Source organism: Drosophila subobscura, chromosome A (genome assembly GCF_008121235.1).
Source record: "Drosophila subobscura isolate 14011-0131.10 chromosome A, UCBerk_Dsub_1.0, whole genome shotgun sequence".
Classification (NCBI taxonomy): Eukaryota; Metazoa; Arthropoda; class Insecta; order Diptera; family Drosophilidae; genus Drosophila; species Drosophila subobscura.
In genome coordinates, this window is record NC_048530.1 from 3,880,835 (window position 1) to 3,895,166 (window position 14,332).

At 41.5% G+C, this 14,332-nt stretch overlaps 4 protein-coding genes and 1 long non-coding RNA gene across 5 annotated transcripts; all 5 read right to left on the reverse strand.

Moving 5' to 3' along the window:
• Positions 1-842: 842 nt before the first annotated feature.
• LOC117899488 lies at positions 843-2,921 on the reverse strand. Its single transcript, XR_004649195.1, has 2 exons — positions 1,980-2,921; positions 843-1,075 (listed from the first exon to the last, which is right to left on the reverse strand). It is a non-coding gene; the product is annotated as an uncharacterized LOC117899488 (long non-coding RNA).
• A 405-nt stretch (positions 2,922-3,326) lies between these two features.
• On the reverse strand, positions 3,327-6,505 carry LOC117895602 (histone-lysine N-methyltransferase 2D-like). Its single transcript, XM_034803773.1, has 4 exons — positions 6,245-6,505; positions 5,821-6,160; positions 4,690-5,747; positions 3,327-3,801 (listed from the first exon to the last, which is right to left on the reverse strand). The coding sequence occupies exons 1-4, from the start codon at positions 6,392-6,394 to the stop codon at positions 3,742-3,744; spliced, it is 1,608 nt and encodes a 535-aa protein (XP_034659664.1). The 5' UTR covers positions 6,395-6,505; the 3' UTR covers positions 3,327-3,741.
• Positions 6,506-6,907: 402 nt separating this feature from the next.
• LOC117897945 (protein RFT1 homolog) lies at positions 6,908-8,052 on the reverse strand. The gene is made up of 2 exons (XM_034807452.1): positions 7,180-8,052; positions 6,908-7,110 (listed from the first exon to the last, which is right to left on the reverse strand). Exons 1-2 carry the CDS (start codon positions 8,035-8,037, stop codon positions 6,973-6,975), a joined length of 996 nt encoding a protein of 331 aa, XP_034663343.1. The 5' UTR covers positions 8,038-8,052; the 3' UTR covers positions 6,908-6,972.
• A 1,228-nt stretch (positions 8,053-9,280) lies between these two features.
• On the reverse strand, positions 9,281-11,438 carry LOC117898690 (histone-lysine N-methyltransferase 2D-like). The gene is given in 4 exon segments (XM_034808708.1): positions 9,281-10,236; positions 10,238-10,680; positions 10,754-11,081; positions 11,166-11,438. Coding segments are annotated over 4 exon segments (1,593 nt in total). The 5' UTR covers positions 11,316-11,438; the 3' UTR covers positions 9,281-9,564.
• Positions 11,439-11,711: 273 nt separating this feature from the next.
• LOC117894847 (protein RFT1 homolog) lies at positions 11,712-13,993 on the reverse strand. The gene is made up of 4 exons (XM_034802514.1): positions 13,806-13,993; positions 13,420-13,634; positions 12,099-13,356; positions 11,712-12,029 (listed from the first exon to the last, which is right to left on the reverse strand). The coding sequence occupies exons 1-4, from the start codon at positions 13,863-13,865 to the stop codon at positions 11,892-11,894; spliced, it is 1,671 nt and encodes a 556-aa protein (XP_034658405.1). The 5' UTR covers positions 13,866-13,993; the 3' UTR covers positions 11,712-11,891.
• Between the last annotated feature and the right edge of the window lie 339 nt (positions 13,994-14,332).

Consider the following 14,332-nt stretch of genomic DNA (forward strand, 5'->3'; position numbering starts at 1 on the left):
AGTATTCGCGTAACTTTGTAGTTAAGGTCCGAAAAAAAAAAAAAAAAAAAAATATCTAACTTAAGTCTGTAAATGGATCCTTAGGGGAGCTGCTAAAAACTAAGTGGATGACCAGCCCAGTAATACATTGTTGTTGCGCATTTGTAGGCCAATTATGACCTGAAATACGCGCAGTTTCCTTCAAGTTTTGTTGTATAAAAAAGTTGAGAATTATTTATAGATTTTTAAGGATTTCTCAAATTAAATTTAGTGCGCGATTTAGGCATTTTTTTTTGGTGCCTAAAGAGGTCTGCCGCTTTCTTTCGCTATTTTCGCCACTGCTAAAGAGCCAAATTTTGTTGAATCTCTGAATTTCTGTCGAGTGTACAACATTTCTTTTTCCTGTTTCAATTTAAATTTAAATTTTTGAGAATTTTTTACACATTTTTAAGAATTTCTAAAATTAAATTTAGTGCGCGATTTAGACATTTTTTAGGTACCTAAAGAGGTTTGCCGTTTTCCTTATACTAAATTTAAAATTATTCTGCTTTTTAAGGCTTAAGGCTTTCAAACGTGGAAAATTGTTTCAATTCTTTTAAATTTGAGCTTTCTTTTAGTGTTCGCTTTTCATAAATTTAATTTGAGAACTGCTGGTACATATTTTGATTTTTTAGAGTGCTAAAGAGCTTTAAATTTAAATTGAAGTGCCTTTCATGAACATTTTTCTGAAGCGGTTTCCAGCATTCTTTTTATACATTTTCTGAACTTCTTTTTAAATGAATTTTCCAGCAACGATGTCGGGAAATTTGTCTACTTCTGACTAGAGAAAGACTTCGTTTTCGATCACAAACATTTTGAGTGTCTTTTTTCAAACTTAAGAAAATAAAAAACTTAAATTAATGGTTTCTAGTCCCCTACGAATTTTTCGACGTCGGAGTATTCGCGTAACTTTGTAGTTAAGGTCCGAAAAAAAAAAACAAACAAAAAAATATCTAACTTAAGTCTGTAAATGGATCCTTAGGGGAGCTGCTAAAAACTAAGTGGATGACCAGCCCAGTAATACATTGTTGTTGCGCATTTGTAGGCCAAGTATGACCTGAAATACGCGCAAAAAAGTTGAGAATTATTTATAGATTTCTAAGGATTTCTCAAATTAAATTTAGTGCGCGATTTAGGCATTTTTTTTGGTACCTAGAGAGGTTTGCCGCTTTCTTTCGCTATTTTCGCCACTGCTAAAGAGCCAAATTTTGTTGAATCTCTGAATTTCTGTCGAGTGTACAACATTTCTTTTTCCTGTTTCAATTTAAATTTAAATTTTTGAGAATTTTTTACACATTTTTAAGAATTTCTCAAATTAAATTTAGTGCGCGATTTAGACATTTTTTAGGTACCTAAAGAGGTTTGCCGTTTTCCTTATACTAAATTTAAAATTATTCTGCTTTTAAGGCTTAAGGCTTTCAAAAGTGGAAAATTGTTTCAATTCTTTTAAATTTGAGCTTTCTTTTAGTGTTCGCTTTTCATAAATTTAATTTGAGAACTGCTGGTACATATTTTGATTTTTTAGAGTGCTAAAGAGCTTTAAATTTAAATTGAAGTGCCTTTCATGAACATTTTTCTGAAGCGGTTTCCAGCATTCTTTTTATACATTTTCTGAACTTCTTTTTAAATTAATTTTCCAGCAACGATGTCGGGAAATTTGTCTACTTCTGACTAGAGAAAGACCGCGCGTGTTTCGAAATTCGTTTTCGATCACAAACATTTTGAGTGTCTTTTTTTCAAACGTAAGAAAATAAAAACTTAAATTAATGGTTTCTAGTCCCCTACGAATTTTTCGACGTCGGAGTATTCGCATAACTTTGTAGTTAAGGTCCGAAAAAAAAACAAACAAAAAAATATCTAACTTAAGTCTGTAAATGGATCCTTAGGGGAGCTGCTAAAAACTAAGTGGATGACCAGCCCAGGGATACATTGTTGTTGCGCATTTGTAGGCCAAGTATGACCTGAAATACGCGCAGTTTCCTTCAAGTTTTGTTGTATAAAAAAGTTGAGAATTATTTATAGATTTTTAAGGATTTCTCAAATTAAATTTAGTGCGCGATTAAGGCATTTTTTTTTGGTACCTAGAGAGGTTTGCCGCTTTCTTTCGCTATTTTCGCCACTGCTAAAGAGCCAAATTTTTTTGAATTTCGGTAGAATGTACAACATTTCTTTTTCCTGTTTCAATTTAAATTTACATTTTTGAGAATTTTGTACACATTTTTAAGAATTTCTCAAATTAAACTTAGTGCGCGATTTAGACATTTTTTAGGTACCTAAAGAGGTTTGCCGTTTTCCTTATACTACATTTAAAATTATTCTGCTTTTAAGGCTTAAGGCTTTCAAAAGTGGAAAATTGTTTCAATTCTTTTAAATTTGAGCTTTCTTTTAGTGTTCGCTTTTCATAAATTTAATTTGAGAACTGCTGGTACATATTTTGATTTTTTAGAGTGCTAAAGAGCTTTAAATTTAAATTGAAGTGCCTTTCATGAACATTTTTCTGAAGCGGTTTCCAGCATACTTTTTATACATTTTCTGAACTTCTTTTTAAATGAATTTTCCAGCAACGATGTCGGGAAATTTGTCTACTTCTGACTAGAGAAAGACTTCGTTTTCGATCACAAACATTTTGAGTGTCTTTTTTTCAAACTTAAGAAAATAAAAACTTAAATTAATGGTTTCTAGTCCCCTACGAATTTTTCGACGTCGGAGTATTCGCGTAACTTTGTAGTTAAGGTCCGAAAAAAAAAAAAACAAAAAAAATATCTAACTTAAGTCTGTAAATGGATCCTTAGGGGAGCTGCTAAAAACTAAGTGGATGACCAGCCCAGTAATACATTGTTGTTGCGCATTTGTAGGCCAAGTATGACCTGAAATACGCGCAGTTTCCTTCAAGTTTTGTTGTATAAAAAGTTGAGAATTATTTATAGATTTTTAAGGATTTCTCAAATTAAATTTAGTGCGCGATTTAGGCATTTTTTTTGGTGCCTAAAGAGGTCTGCCGCTTTCTTTCGCTATTTTCGCCACTGCTAAAGAGCCAAATTTTGTTGAATCTCTGAATTTCTGTCGAGTGTTCAACATTTCTTTTCCTGTTTCAATTTAAATTTAAATTTTTGAGAATTTTTTACACATTTTTTTTTAAGAATTTCTCAAATTAAATTTAGTGCGCGATTTAGACATTTTTAGGTACCTAAAGAGGTTTTGCCGTTTTCCTTATACTAAATTTAAAATTATTCTGCTTTTTAAGGCTTAAGGCTTTCAAACGTGGAAAATTGTTCCAATTCTTTTAAATTTGAGCTTTCTTTTAGTGTTCGCTTTTCATAAATTTAATTTGAGAACTGCTGGTACATATTTTGATTTTTTAGAGTGCTAAAGAGCTTTAAATTTAAATTGAAGTGCCTTTCATGAACATTTTTCTGAAGCGGTTTCCAGCATTCTTTTTATACATTTTCTGAACTTCTTTTTAAATGAATTTTCCAGCAACGATGTCGGGAAATTTGTCTACTTCTGACTAGAGAAAGACTTCGTTTTCGATCACAAACATTTTGAGTGTCTTTTTTTCAAACTTAAGAAAATAAAAACTTAAATTAATGGTTTCTAGTCCCCTACGAATTTTTCGACGTCGGAGTATTCGCGTAACTTTGTAGTTAAGGTCCGAAAAAAAAAACAAACAAAAAAATATCTAACTTAAGTCTGTAAATGGATCCTTAGGTGAGCTGCTAAAAACTAAGTGGATGACCAGCCCAGTAATACATTGTTGTTGCGCATTTGTAGGCCAAGTATGACCTGAAATACGCGCAAAAAAGTTGAGAATTATTTATAGATTTTTAAGGATTTCTCAAATTAAATTTAGTGCGCGATTTAGGCATTTTTTTTTTACCTAGAGAGGTTTGCCGCTTTCTTTCGCTATTTTCGCCACTGCTAAAGAGCCAAATTTTGTTGAATCTCTGAATTTCTGTCGAGTGTACAACATTTCTTTTTCCTGTTTCAATTTAAATTTAAATTTTTGAGAATTTTTTTACACATTTTTAAGAATTTCTCAAATTAAACTTAGTGCGCGATTTAGACATTTTTTAGGTACCTAAAGAGGTTTGCCGTTTTCCTTATACTACATTTAAAATTATTCTGCTTTTAAGGCTTAAGGCTTTCAAAAGTGGAAAATTGTTTCAATTCTTTTAAATTTGAGCTTTCTTTTAGTGTTCGCTTTTCATAAATTTAATTTGAGAATTGCTGGTACGATTAGCTATACATATTTTGATTTTTTAGAGTGCTAAAGAGCTTTAAATTTAAATTGAAGTGCCTTTCATGTACATTTTTCTGAAGCGGTTTCCAGCATTCTTTTTATACATTTTCTGAACTTCTTTTTAAATGAATTTTCCAGCAACGATGTCGGGAAATTTGTCTACTTCTGACTAGAGAAAGACCGCGCGTGTTTCGAAATTCGTTTTCGATCACAAACATTTTGAGTGTCTTTTTTTCAAACTTAAAAAAAAAAAACTTAAATTAATGGTTTCTAGTCCCCTACGAATTTTTCGACGTCGGTCCGAAAAAAAAACAAACAAAAAAATATCTAACTTAAGTCTGTAAATGGATCCTTAGGGGAGCTGCTAAAAACTAAGTGGATGACCAGCCCAGGGATACATTGTTGTTGCGCATTTGTAGGCCAAGTATGACCTGAAATACGCGCAGTGCCTGGCCAAGTTTAAAGCCAAAACCATTTATCATATCCTCGCGCGTAAGCATCATCAGTGCTTCACCATCCATGTCCTGCCTGTTGAGTGCCTGTGCCTCCTCCGGATAGAAACGTGACACATATGCGGTCACCTGTTCAGTGGTCCAGCTGCTCACGGGATTCACCGAAATCACCGTTACGTCGTCAGCTGGCAATGGTACTAGTAGCGGTGGCGGCGGCAGCGGCGGCTGTACACTCACAACTGAAATCTCATCATCATCGCTGCCATTTGGCACCGCTGCCGCTTCCAATGGCTGCTGATCCATGTCCATGCCGAGCGGCATTTGTTCCACCAGCTGTGGAGGAGCAGCAGCAGCAGCAGCAGCTTCTGCTTCCACAGCTTGATGCTCAGTTTCTTGCTCCATGGGCTCGGGCATGGTTTCAGCTGGCATTACCTCTGGCTCCTCCTTGGTCTCTGCTTTAGGCTCCTCAACAGCAGCAGCTGCCTCCATGGGCATGTCTGATTCATCAGTGGACAAGCGTTTATCGGCCTGTTCTTTGAGCTCTGACTGTGGCTCTAGCTCTTCCTTTTCCTTTTCCTCGTTATCTTGCTCATGCTCTCCCTCTTGCTCTGCCGCTTTCTCTTTCTTTTTGGTGGCGCGTTTTGGCTCTGGCTCAGCGGCGCTTTTTGTTTCTTCCTTTGACTCCTTCACGAGTTTTGCCTGCTTCTCCTGACCTGCGGGATCTGACTGGGCACGCTTCATGCGTCCCGGATACGATTTGCGTCCAGTTTGCTCACCACCCGAAGTGTTGTTGTTGTTATTGTTGTGGTTCGATCCGTGCTCACAGCTGTGACATTGCCACTGGCGCTCGCTGAGATCGGAGCCGCTCAATGGCGGATCATGGCAATCGCGATGAAACGAATAAACGCACGTTGAGCAAATGGCCAAGTCTGTTCCATTGGCGCCACAAATGCGGCAATAGCGGCACGAGGGGCATTTGTACTTCTTGCGAGCAACCGAGAGGACATCAAAACTGATGGACATGCACGAGAAATGCCCTGAAAAATGCATAACAAGAAACGTGTGTGTGTGGGTGCGTGTAGGGTACGGTGGGGGCCGACTGTAACTTACATTTCTGCAGGCAGCTCTTGCAACCAAGAAAATTACTTTTGTATCCAGAGCCACGCTTTACTTCCATCTTTTTGCATTTATGACAGATATCATACTGACGCATCGGCTGGGCCCCTGACTCAGCATCTTGGGCATCGGCATTGGCAACTGAATCTGGCCTGGTTGCAGCCACCGCCACAGGCGATGTAACACGCACTGGGGCCACTGCTGTGGCGGTCGCTGTGGCGGTCGCTGTTGCGGCCGGTGCCGGCATTTGCGTCGTCTGTGCTGTGGCATTTGCTGGCGTTGTGTTGCGGTATCGTACATGGTTATCGGATGGATCATACACTTGTTTGGGCTTCTATTAGTTGCGGCGGGCAAGTGAAATGCATGAATATTCAGTACCGGGCGGTTTTTGGTAAATCGGCGGGAAATTGTAACTTACCTTGACGCGTCCTGTAGTGCGAGTTGCTGTGGTTGTTGTGCCAGTGCTTGTCGTTGCAGCAGCATCGTTGCTGTTGCTGCCGGCGCTCGTATTCAACGTGCCGTTGGCACTGGCGGACTCGTCCTTGTCCTCCTCCTTTGCACGCTTCATTTTGGCCGGCAAATTGCTTTAAAAGTCGGCAGACTTTATACGAAAATGTTCTTACTTGCGCGCTCGTTTGCTTAATGTGACCGTTTCTGTTGAAGCAAATTACGTTTTGGAATTTCTGCTGATGGCTTCACATAAAAATCCAAGAAATGTATTTAAAGTGTTACCATTCATGGATATATGGGAGTAGAGTTACAGCACATATACATTTGCTTGGTATTTAGTGTGCTATTTGGTGAAGTTGGTTTATTTACATGCATGCGTTAGGGAATTTTTGCATGCGCGTTAGTGCATTATAGAGAACCATTTGGGGTGATCTTTTCTTGTGCACGAAAAATTAAATACCCCTATTATGTTTTGCTGTTTAATTTTTAAATTTTTGTTTAAACAAAACTATAATACAATGTATCGTTGTCTCTTAATGCATGCCTTAACATTAACGAAGCATTTTGAAGCACTACAAACATTAAATCTGGTAAATAAACTTAATTGCGGAATTCATTTACAATTTACAATTTATATGTGTATAAATATTTAAATAATCCATTCCAAAACACACACAAAAACAGTCCCTGAAGCCTTCAATCAATCTTGATACGCCTGCCATAGCGCCAGGCCAAACGCACCAAATCCCGATGGGCCAGTGCCCAGGCGAGAAGACACGCAATTCCGGCCATTAAGCCAATGCCCAAATGGGTAAACAGAGCAGCACTTTGGTACTGCAAAGAGAGAGGAAGACAGAATCATAAATTTGGAGGGAAAATTAATTGTTTTGTGTAGAGACTAACCCAGTAGCAAATGATTCCAGAGATGATGAGTGTGACGCCAAAGAGTTTGGCTGGCTTGAGGCCCTGCAGTGGATTGAGGGACAGCGGCTGATACTGCTGCCTGATGTAGTAGGTGCTGTAGAGGATGCGGCCGAGCATGTTGATGCAATTGGCAAAGATGAAGCCAACGGGCCCAAAGATGCCCGTCAAAATGTAGGAGAGAACGAGGAAGCTAACCGAAAAGATGGCCATCAGATAGTTGTACTTGTCGATGTCGCGACTGGTGTTGGTGGCAAACATGTAGCCCTCGCTGATGCCATTCACGGACAGCAGGTAGATGGCCAGGCAGTGCCACTGCAGCAGGCTCTGGGGCAGGCCGCCGGCGACAAAGTCTGGGCCGCCGTACAGCAGCAGCACGGGATAGGAGTAGCTCTGGCCAAAGGTGAATGCCAGCAAGCCAATAGAGCTGACGCTCAGCAGCAGATTGTTCAGCACACTGCTGGCCTGTCGCACCTGCTCCTGCGGCTGCTTGGCCAGGCGCGTGTCCCGCGATATGGTCTGCGTGAAGTAAAAGTACGAACTGTCCTCGATGGGGCGGAATATGAAGCGGGCGGCCATGCTGCCCAGATTGTTCACCACATCGTAGGTGGCCTGCTCGCCGAAGCTCAGCACGGGCGAGACCGACATCACATACTTCTCGCCCTCGGTGAGTATCTGCTTGAGCACGCCCTGCTTCACGAAGCTCAGCGTTAGCGTTTGCAGCTCACGATTGAAGAACTTGCCAATGGGATCGTACATGACGCCCGGCAGGAATTCGCTGATCCGCGTGAACGGGAAATCCTCCATGTGCTTGTTAACCTCCTCCCAATTATATAACATAATAAACAACAACAAAAACAACTCAAGAAATTCGTTTTTTTCCCTTCTTTTGTTTCATCTCTTTTCTTATCTTTATTTCTTTGAACGATCTTCGGTGCAAGTATTCTATGGGTTGGGGTGTAGGTGTGTGTGTGTGTGTGTGTGGGTGTGTGTAAATCATAAATGTTTGTTTCTATTTTTTTTGTAATGTTTCTGTTGTGTACCTTCTTTTTTAGAACTTTCTTTCTTTTTCTGTTGTAAATTTAAATTAAAATTTCTTCAGGATTCGCTGTAAAATTGTTTTCAGAATTCGCGGAGTGTGTTAAATTTTTTCTTCTTTAGTGATTTCCAAATCTTTTCTCAAATTAAAATTTAAATTCAATATTATTTAGTTCTTTTCGTCTTCTGAAGAATTTTCCTGCTTTCAGTACATTTCACTTTTAATTATTATTTTTTTATGTTTGTTTAATTTTCGCAACTGCTAAAGAGCCAAATGTTTTTGTTCTTTTCTGTGTTTCAATTTAAATTTAAATTAAATTTCCTTCAAGTTTTGTTGTTTACAAATGTTGAGAATTATTTATACATTTTTAAAGATTTCTCAAATTAAATTTAGTGCGCGATTTAGAAAATTTTTAGGTACCTAAAGAGGTTTGTCGCTTTTGTTTAATTTTCGCAACTGCTAAAGAGCCAAATTTTTTTGTTCTTTTCTGTGTTTCAATTTAAATTTAAATTAAATTTCCTTCAAGTTTTGTTGTTTACAAATGTTGAGAATTATTTATACATTTTTAAAGATTTCTCAAATTAAATTTAGTGCGCGATTTAGAAAATTTTTAGGTACCTAAAGAGGTTTGCCGCTTTCGTTCGCTTTTTGTTTAATTTTCGTAATTGCTAAAGAGCCAAATTTTGTTGTTCTTTTCTGTGTTTCAATTTAAATTTAAATTAAATTTCCTTCAAGTTTTGTTGTATAAAAATGTTGAGAATTATTTATACATTTTTAAAGATTTCTCAAATTTCTCAAGGTACCTAAAGAGGTTTGCCGTTTTCCTTGTATTAAATTTAAAATTATTCAGCTTTTAAGGCTTTCAAAAGTGGAAAATTGTTTCAATTCTTTTAAATTTGAGCTTTCCTTTAGTGTTCGCTTTTCATAAATTTAATTTGAGAACTGCTGGTACATATTTTGATTTTTTAGAGTGCTAAAGAGCTTTAAATTTAAATTGAAGTGCCTTTCATGTACATTTTTCTGAATGAATTTTTCTTTTCCAGCATTCTTTTTATACATTTTCTGAACTTCTTTTTAAATGAATTTTCCAGCAACGATGTCGGGAAATTTGTCTACTTCTGACTAGAGAAAGACCGCGCGTGTTTCGAAATTCGTTTTCGATCACAAACATTTTGAGTGTCTTTTTTTCAAACTTAAAAAAAAAAAAAAAACTTAAATTAATGGTTTCTAGTCCCCTACGAATTTTTCGACGTCGGTCCGAAAAAAAAACAAACAAAAAAATATCTAACTTAAGTCTGTAAATGGATCCTTAGGGGAGCTGCTAAAAACTAAGTGGATGACCAGCCCAGGGATACATTGTTGTTGCGCATTTGTAGGCCAAGTATGACCTGAAATACGCGCAGTGCCTGGCCAAGTTTAAAGCCAAAACCATTTATCATATCCTCGCGCGTAAGCATCATCAGTGCTTCACCATCCATGTCCTGCCTGTTGAGTGCCTGTGCCTCCTCCGGATAGAAACGTGACACATATGCGGTCACCTGTTCAGTGGTCCAGCTGCTCACGGGATTCACCGAAATCACCGTTACGTCGTCAGCTGGCAATGGTACTAGTAGCGGTGGCGGCGGCAGCGGCGGCTGTACACTCACAACTGAAATCTCATCATCATCGCTGCCATTTGGCACCGCTGCCGCTTCCAATGGCTGCTGATCCATGTCCATGCCGAGCGGCATTTGTTCCACCAGCTGTGGAGGAGCAGCAGCAGCAGCAGCAGCTTCTGCTTCCACAGCTTGATGCTCAGTTTCTTGCTCCATGGGCTCGGGCATGGTTTCAGCTGGCATTACCTCTGGCTCCTCCTTGGTCTCTGCTTTAGGCTCCTCAACAGCAGCAGCTGCCTCCATGGGCATGTCTGATTCATCAGTGGACAAGCGTTTATCGGCCTGTTCTTTGAGCTCTGACTGTGGCTCTAGCTCTTCCTTTTCCTTTTCCTCGTTATCTTGCTCATGCTCTCCCTCTTGCTCTGCCGCTTTCTCTTTCTTTTGGTGGCGCGTTTTGGCTCTGGCTCAGCGGCGCTTTTGTTTCTTCCTTTGACTCCTTCACGAGTTTTGCCTGCTTCTCCTGACCTGCGGGATCTGACTGGGCACGCTTCATGCGTCCCGGATACGATTTGCGTCCAGTTTGCTCACCACCCGAAGTGTTGTTGTTGTTATTGTTGTGGTTCGATCCGTGCTCACAGCTGTGACATTGCCACTGGCGCTCGCTGAGATCGGAGCCGCTCAATGGCGGATCATGGCAATCGCGATGAAACGAATAAACGCACGTTGAGCAAATGGCCAAGTCTGTTCCATTGGCGCCACAAATGCGGCAATAGCGGCACGAGGGGCATTTGTACTTCTTGCGAGCAACCGAGAGGACATCAAAACTGATGGACATGCACGAGAAATGCCCTGAAAAATGCATAACAAGAAACGTGTGTGTGTGGGTGCGTGTAGGGCACGGTGGGTGGCGACTGAAACTTACATTTCTGCAGGCAGCTCTTGCAACCAAGAAATTTACTTTTGTGTCCAGAGCCACGCTTTACTTCCATCTTTTTGCATTTATGACAGATATCATGCTGACGCATCGGCTGGGCCCCTGACTCAGCATCTTGGGCATCAGCATTGGCAACTGAATCTGGCCTGGTTGCAGCCACCGCCACAGGCGATGTAACACGCACTGGGGCCACTGCTGTGGCGGTTGCTGTTGCGGCCGGTGCCGGCATTTGCGCCGTCTGTGCTGTGGCATTTGCTGGCGTTGTGTTGCGGTATCGTACATAATTATCGGATGGATCGTACACTTGTTTGGGCTTCTATTAGTTGCGGCGGGCAAGTGAAATGCATGAATATTCAGTACCGGGCGGTTTTTGGTAAATCGGCGGGAAATTGTAACTTACCTTGACGCGTCCTGTAGTGCGAGTTGCTGTGGTTGTTGTGCCGGTGCTTGTCGTTGCAGCAGCATCGTTGCTGTTGCTGCCGGCGCTCGAATTCAACGTGCCGTTGGCACTAGCGGACTCGTCCTTGTCCTCCTCCTTTGCACGCTTCATTTTGGCCGGCAAATTGCTTTAAAAGTCGGCAGACTTTGTACGAAAATTTTCTTACTTGCGCGCTCGTTTGCTTAATGTTACCGTTTCTGTTGAAGCAAATTACGTTTTGGAATTTCTGCTGATGGCTTCACATAAAAATCCAAGAAATGTATTTAAAGTGTTACCATTCATGGATATATGGGAGTAGAGTTACAGCACATCTACATTTGGTTGGTATTTAGTGTGCTATTTGGTGAAGTTGGTTTATTTACATGCATGCGTTAGGGAATTTTTGCATGCGCGTTAGTGCATTATAGAGAGCCATTTGGGGTGATCTTTTCTTGTGCACGAAAAATTAAATACCCCTATTATGTTTTGCTGTTTAATTTTTAAATTTTTGTTTAAACAAAACTATAATACAATGTATCGTTGTCTTTTAATGCATGCCTTAACATTAACGAAGCATTTTGAAGCACTACAAACATTAAATCTGGTAAATAAACTTAATTGCGGAATTAATTTACAATTGTTGCTATATGTGTATAAATATTTAAATAATCCATTCCAAAACACACACAAAAACAGTCCCTGAAGCCTTCAATCAATCTTGATACGCCTGCCATAGCGCCAGGCCAAACGCACCAAATCCCGATGGGCCAGTGCCCAGGCGAGAAGACACGCAATTCCGGCCGTTAAGCCAATGCCCAAATGGGTAAACAGAGCAGCACTTTGGTACTGCAAAGAGAGAGGAAGACAGAATCATAAATTTGGAGGGAAAATTAATTGTTTTGTGTAGAGACTAACCCAGTAGCAAATGATTCCAGAGATGATGAGTGTGACGCCAAAGAGTTTGGCTGGCTTGAGGCCCTGCAGTGGATTGAGGGACAGCGGCTGATACTGCTGCCTGATGTAGTAGGTGCTGTAGAGGATGCGGCCGAGCATGTTGATGCAATTGGCAAAGATGAAGCCAACGGGCCCAAAGATGCCCGTCAAAATGTAGGAGAGAACGAGGAAGCTAACCGAAAAGATGGCCATCAGATAGTTGTACTTGTCGATGTCGCGACTGGTGTTGGTGGCGAACATGTAGCCCTCGCTGATGCCATTCACGGAGAGCAGGTAGATGGCCAGGCAGTGCCACTGCAGCAGGCTCTGGGGCAGGCCGCCGGCGACAAAGTCTGGGCCGCCGTACAGCAGCAGCACGGGATAGGAGTAGCTCTGGCCAAAGGTGAATGCCAGCAAGCCAATGGAGCTGACGCCCAGCAGCAGATTGTTCAGCACACTGCTGGCCTGTCGCACCTGCTCCTGCGGCTGCTTGGCCAGGCGCGTGTCCCGCGATATGGTCTGCGTGAAGTAAAAGTACGAACTGTCCTCGATGGGGCGGAATATGAAGCGGGCGGCCATGCTGCCCAGATTGTTCACCACATCGTAGGTGGCCTGCTCGCCGAAGCTCAGCACGGGCGAGACCGACATCACATACTTCTCGCCCTCGGTGAGTATCTGCTTGAGCACGCCCTGCTTCACGAAGCTCAGCGTTAGCGTTTGCAGCTCACGATTGAAGAACTTGCCAATGGGATCGTACATGACGCCCGGCAGGAATTCGCTGAGACGCGTGAACGGGAAATCCTCCATGTGCTCGAACAGTGTCAGCTCCCAGGAGGTTGGCGTTGGCTGCTTCTTCCGTCCCTGCTGCACTTTGTAGTCGTTGAAGCGTCCGATATAGAAGTAAAAGAATCCATACTGGCCGAGCACTATGGTCACGGCACTGGCCAGCTGGGCAATGCCAAAGGCGGTGATGGCCGCACTTCTATCCCCAATCACGATCCACAGAAAGATGGCTGAGCGCACAAAGATGTGCAGAGTGTTTAACAGAATTTTGTGCTTGACAAAGCAAAAGACCTGCGCCACAAAGACCGTGGACTCGGCGAATAGTTCCAGAACACAAGAGACAGCAACGGCATAGCAGGCAAATTCATATTGTGAGGAGTAGATGGCGTCCACCGTCGACAGCCAGTTGAGCCAAATGTACAAACAAGGGCCACACAGCACGGCACAAATGGGTACACTGCGGGAGAGAGCGTCAGATTGAGTTTGGGAGTGGGGAAATGATGGATTGGGATTCACTTACGTAAGCCACATCTGGTTGATCAATTGAGCCCATGAGCACCTGTCGCGCTGCTGCGAATTGGCACTCAGTGCTGCCCGATTGATGGCCTCCCGGGACAAGAAGAGCAACGTACTCTCGAGCAGCAGCAGGCGCACATTCATGATACCCAGCACCTCGCGACCCACATTGCGCACAATGTACGCATTGATGCCGAACGTGAGGATGCGGCATAGTATCTGCGAACAGGGTGATAACAATAGCAAAACATCACAAACAGAAACAGAATAAGAATAAGAATGGTTTATGGTGACTAATTGCTCTGGCTGACGGTTGTGTGTGGGGGGGGGGAGGGTGGTCTGTGGGAGGGCTCCCCAACCAATTTGTGCCGAATTCGAACGAGCGCTCACCTGAAAGATAATACTGAAGCCAGCGCCCAGTAGACTGCTCTCTAGCACGTTGCGTGCCATTGCTCTGTATTAGTGGGTCGGCGGCATTGCATACAGATGGGGCAAATCAAGGTAAATTTGATAAAATAACAAGAAAACTGTTGACGAAAATCGAAATCATTTGACAGTGCTGGTAAGTGGTCAACAGCTGATCAGAGTGTCCGCGTAATTATCGAAAAAATATACCGTCCGACCCTCGCAGATATACCAAAAAGTATACCCTCCCATTTGCAAAATAACCGTAAATACACAGTAAAATTTACTTTTCTCGACTTTGATGTTCTATTTGATATAACCAGCTAGTTAGGATTTTTAGCGCTCGAACTATAATTCTATCTGATTCACCAATCAATTCTACACAAGATTGGCTGGTTTTCATGTCTTCCTTTTATTGGATTGTGCATTATTGGGCATGGAAATTTAAGTTATTTGACAATTTGTTGCTGACCAACGGTACTATAGTATAGTATAAGCACTTGTGTACCCTA